At 43.0% G+C, this 5,394-nt stretch overlaps 1 protein-coding gene across 1 annotated transcript; it reads right to left on the bottom strand.

Annotated features, from left to right (window-relative positions):
* Positions 1-4,410: 4,410 nt before the first annotated feature.
* Positions 4,411-5,193, bottom strand: LOC126260330 (uncharacterized). Its single transcript, XM_049957654.1, has one exon. It carries the CDS (start codon positions 5,191-5,193, stop codon positions 4,411-4,413), a length of 783 nt encoding a protein of 260 aa, XP_049813611.1.
* Between the last annotated feature and the right edge of the window lie 201 nt (positions 5,194-5,394).

The raw sequence follows: 5,394 nt of genomic DNA, 5'->3' as shown, positions 1-5,394 counted from the left end.
CATGCTAATATTTCAATTTATCACCTAATGTTTTGTTTCTCTGCCCGATGGCGATCCTTTTCATCGATACTGTGAGCAAAATAAACACGTTAAGTTAACTATATGTATGATTTCGTACATGTTTTTTTCGTTAACAGATTAGATAATCAATGGCAAATAGTTGAGACTGCCGAAAGACCATGTTTTCTTGAAAATTATTTAGTGACGATCTAGCAATGCATTATTGTATGCTCGGAAATCTTGTGGTGCACGTCCCGTATTTATAAAAGTGTTAGGTCAAAGCGATGTGTTCAGTGATACAAGGCAGTGAATCAATTCGCTACACGACGGGAAAATAGTGATACTATGTAAAATTTGTCACAGCAAAACGTATTACATTACCTTACCACTGTCGCTCTAGTCTTTGCTATTTCTTCAGACTGTAGAAAATACGGTGTCAACAAGGAACGCTATATCTTTATATTGGGACTAATTATTATAAAATAACGGCCACAGAACCCACTGTTTGATAATTTCCATTTACTTCGACGCAATTTTTGCTCCAAAGATGCTCCCAAAATTAACAGTATGGTGTATATGTCCTTCGCCAAAGCAATTTACTGCAATTTCGTCCAGCCCGTTAGATTAACTATTGTTGCTTTCAGCTTCTCGCATTTCGTGTCAAACCAATAAAGAAAATCCTGGCAGTAGCGACTTGTACGTTTTAAAGGAAAATATTCACAAGATGGCGATGTAATTATTCACAAAATAAAACGGAAATATTACACTTAGGGTGGCGCATATTACTAGGTCCAGCAGAAATTAAGCTGTGTAGATCAAATCCTCTCGGTTCACAAGCCACGACATTTTGAGTATCATCCTCTTGCATGTCAGCGCGAAGAAATCCAGTGACTAAATAATCGGTCTGATTATCACTACCGATGTTTCGGTACTATAGGGCACACGAAAGTTCCCTATTAAACTCTCTTGTTTATGTTCCGGAAATTATGTCAAGGGAAAAATTTTCTCAACAGTCACATGTTTCTAATTACTAAACATGACTCGATACGAGAGAACAGTCTCAATCGTAACGCTCTAGAGCAAATTATTTCTGTTACTATCTACATGTATTAATTCAAAATAAATTAATGCAGAGCTTAATTACATGAGTAAATATTTAAAAATATGTGGAACTAAGGGCACAACGATAGTATATTGATACCTAGAATTGCCCTGCGGAGGAACATACATAAAATGCATACTGAGAGATCAGTACGCAATTGTCATTAACGTTTTCTTTATTTCTTTGCATTATTCATTGCAACTACGAGATCACATCCTTGGTTCTTGTTAAAAAGCATAAGATGTTGCTGGGATCTTCTTTTAAGCATTTTTACTGACATGAGCTCGTGTGCTGGCATTTTACAGTTTTTGCCTTGGCAGTTGACAAATCATCGCAGGAAAATGACCTAAAATCGAGCTGTGGAGTAGCACTAACTCTTTGTTTCATTTTCATGTCGGGTATGACTTTACTTGTGGACCAGTAATAACGCGTTTCCTGCTTCATCTTACATCTTCTATCTCCTTCCTGTAAATCAAGAAAAGATTTCACTACAAGTAGACAGTGAAAAATGCAAGGGAACTTTTTCTTTTTGAGAGAACTAAGCTATTTATTGCGAGCCACAATCGGTTTAGCCCACGTTTATCTAATATTTAGTGTTTTGAAGAAGAGAAATACTCTCAGATTTTAAATATCTCATGAACGAACAAATAATTTCAGTGAATGAGCGGCTACCCACACAATCAGTTTATCGTTTGTCTACCGCACATATACATACATCTGCAACAATACAGCGAAGCATTTACCGATCACCAGCTGTCGCCCGAACAGGTAAATAGAGCGGTGTTTGACTTCATAACACAGTACCCATATTATTTGTTTGCGCAAGCCTCCTGCCGAGTAATGATTGTAAAATTATAAATGTACATATCCGCAGCTCACCAGTATAACTGTGTTTTTGATCGCCCACCTCAATCTCTCCAGCACAAAACTATACTAAAGTATTCACTATTAAATGAAGTAAACAATAAAACCCATGAAATCCCACGTAACATATCATCCTAATACGACATGTATCGTAGTCAGCGTTGAATAGCCACTTTATGTGATCCTTTTGAAGCTCATCATATACATCACGCAAAAGCTACAAAGGGCGTTGTGTTACGACATCGTTCACTTCATAGAGAATGGAAAACATCTACAATGATACAGACCAAGAATGTCTAGCCACAATGCTAAGCAGGTCATATACAACTATAACAGATCATAGCAACATGCCTAAGTTACGTAACTAAGAGAAGAGTCTCAAACTGAACCTGCTAAAGATCCAAAATAAAAAGAGATGAATTAGGACCACACATGGCACACAATCCCTGCCCTAACAATGAAGTTAACCCCATATATAAAAACCAGATTCTTTCAAATCGAAAAGCAAAACTATTGCTCAACCTACACATAGCTAGTAACACACAGAAAAACATTTTGAAAGTCATCTGTTGGAGAACCTCTTCCATATTAAATATCGCTATGCGAGTTGTTACTCGTCGGAGAAGTGCAAAGACTCTCTGTTATCGTTTCCTGGGGAAGTAGTAACTTTTCTGAATGAAAATGTTTACATGTTGTGCACTAAACCTGGATTGGTTTCTTATCTTAAACTTGTTGTGCCTGTATCTACATGAGTGGTGTCCGGTCTTTCGGACACCAATCCCGTAATTCATCCCATAGCCGGACATAGAATATCTTCAGAAAGTAGAAATTCTGCTCTCCGCTGCGTTCGGGCGATGAAAGAATTCACTGGCGACAAAAGAAAATCTGTAGCAAGGCCAATTGTCGAACTCAGGTCTCATCTTTAGTAGGCAGTTCAGTTAACCATCTACGCCACCCTGTCATAGTGGTCAGAAACACCTGCAGGGAATCACTCTTACCACTTAATCAAAATTCACATTTGCCGCACACTATCAAAGAAGCGTCCCTTATCAGTTTTCCTCCTTTTTGCTCATCACGTAATGAGAAGCATCGCACGAGGCTGCGAGACGAGTGCCTGTACTGAAAGGTCAAATTAGCCTTCGTGTCACATACACTGAAGAGCCAAGGAAAATTGTTCACATGACTGACATCGTGCAGATTACCCGCGAGCACGCAGATGTGCAGCAACACGACGTATCATGGACTCGAATAATGTCTGGAAAAGTGCTGGAGGGAACTGACGCCATGAATCCTCCAGGGTTGGCCATAAATCCGTAACAGTACGACGGCTGGAGATCTCTTCCGAACAGCAAGATGTGAGGCACCAAACATATGCTCAATAATGTCCATGTCTGAGGAATTTGATGGCCACTGAAAGTGTGTGCAGTCAGAAGAGTGTTCCTGGAGCCCATTTGTAGCATTTCTGGATGTGGGGATGTCGCATTGTCCTACTGAAATTGCCCAAATCCGTCAATGGTTCAAATGGTTCAAATGGCTCTGAGCACTATGGGACTCAACTGCTGAGGTCATTAGTCCCCTAGAACTTAGAACTAGTTAAACCTAACTAACCTAAGGACATCAGAAACATCCATGCCCGAGGCAGGATTCGAACCTGCGACCGTAGCGGTCTTGCGGTTCCAGACTGCAGCGCCTTTAACCGCACGGCCACTTCGGCCGGCTCCCAAATCCGTCGGAACACACAATGGTCATAAATGGATGCAGGTGATCAGACAGGATGCTTACATACGTGTGACGAGTCAGAGTCGTATATCGATGTATCAGGGGTCCCATATCACTTCAACTGCACACCTCCACACCATTACAGAACCTCCAACTGTTTGAACAGTCGCCTGCTAACATGCAGGGTCCATGGACTCGTGTGGTTCTCTACATAGCTATACGCGTCCATCCGATCGATACAATTTGAAATGGGACTCGTCTGGCCAGGCAACATGTTTCCAGTCATCAACAGCTCAACGTCGGTGTTGACCAGCGGAGCAGAGGCGTAAAGCTTTGTGTCGTGCAGTCATCAAGGGTACCATGTCGACGATGGTTTTGTCCCATCATTGAAATCTGCAACAATTTGCGGAAGAAATTTTCTGGCAGATTAAAACTGTGTGCCGGACCGAGACTCGAACTCGGAACCTATGCCTTTCGCGGGCAAGTGCTCTGACAACTGAGCTACCCAAGCAAGACTCACGCCCCGTCCTCACAGCTTTACTTCTGCCAGTATCTCGTCTCCTACTGTTGCTACACACTAGTGAAATCAAGGACACAGTAAAACTTCTGCTCACACACCTTTATTCTCACACGTCCATTTTACAGTTACCGTTGAAATATATCCGCTGCAGAGGGCAGCACAATGTACAGACTTAACAGAACACCAACAGATGGCGTAGGAGTCTTCATTCCCCGACATCCTCCCCACCCTGGTCCATCTCGAGGGGGATGACCAGCTGGACCGGTCGACAGATCTTCATACCATCTGGCTGGCGAAGGATGATGCACCGTATTTTACTGTCTCTGCCATGCCGCACTTCTTCTACCACAGCCCTCTTCCACAAGTGCCGTGGTTTGCTGTCTTCTTGGAGCAGAACAACCTCTCCAATTCTCGGTTTCCTCTGCGAAGGGTATCCCTTCACCTCATGATATTGTCTTAGCAGCAGGAGGTATTCTGTCTTCCACCTGCGCCAGATGTCGTCATTGACCTTTTGTCTGAGTCGGAACTCCTTGGCAAGGTCCTTTCTAGTTGCTGGCTCTGGCCCACATGGAATTGTTACTAATTTCCCACCATTTAGAAAGTGGGCTGGCGTCAGTGCAGTGTCACTCTCTCCTTGAGTGATGGGTCGTGAGTTTATTGCGGCTTCTATGCTGATCAAGGTGGTGTTTAAGCTCTCTTCATCCACCTGGGAGCGACCAAGAACTTTCCTCAGGCAGCGCTTGACTGAGCCTATCATGCGTTCCCACCAGCCTCCCCACCAAGCCGCACGTGGTGGTATGAATTTCCAAGTGATTCCATGGTGGGCACAGTAGAGCTGTACGTCAGTATGCTGCATGGTTTTGAAAAGCTCTGCCAGTTCTGAGTTGGCTGCATGGAATGTTGTAGGATTGTCTGAGTAGACAGTGACTGGTAGGCTCCTACGTCCTGCAAAGCGTTCCACGGCCATCAAAAATCTGTCAGTGGACATGTCAGTTGCAAGTTCAATATGAATGGCCCGTGTTGTTGCACATGTGAATAGGACCATGTAGGACATTTTTGTTTGATGGCCAGATTTGACATATAATGGTCCGGCAAAATCGATGCCTGCAAATGGTCTTGAAGGCTGAACTCCGTCCAGTGGTAGTGGGGCCTCCATCTCTTCATACCGGCGACTGTGTATTATCTTGCA

This window comes from Schistocerca nitens, chromosome 5 (genome assembly GCF_023898315.1).
Source record: "Schistocerca nitens isolate TAMUIC-IGC-003100 chromosome 5, iqSchNite1.1, whole genome shotgun sequence".
Classification (NCBI taxonomy): Eukaryota; Metazoa; Arthropoda; class Insecta; order Orthoptera; family Acrididae; genus Schistocerca; species Schistocerca nitens.
This window is presented reverse-complemented; position numbering and strand designations above follow the sequence as displayed.

Bases quoted from the DNA above. Each gene is read 5' to 3' on its own strand.
- LOC126260330 (XM_049957654.1), bottom strand. From the start codon at position 5,193: ATGTCCACTGACAGATTTTTGATGGCCGTGGAACGCTTTGCAGGACGT.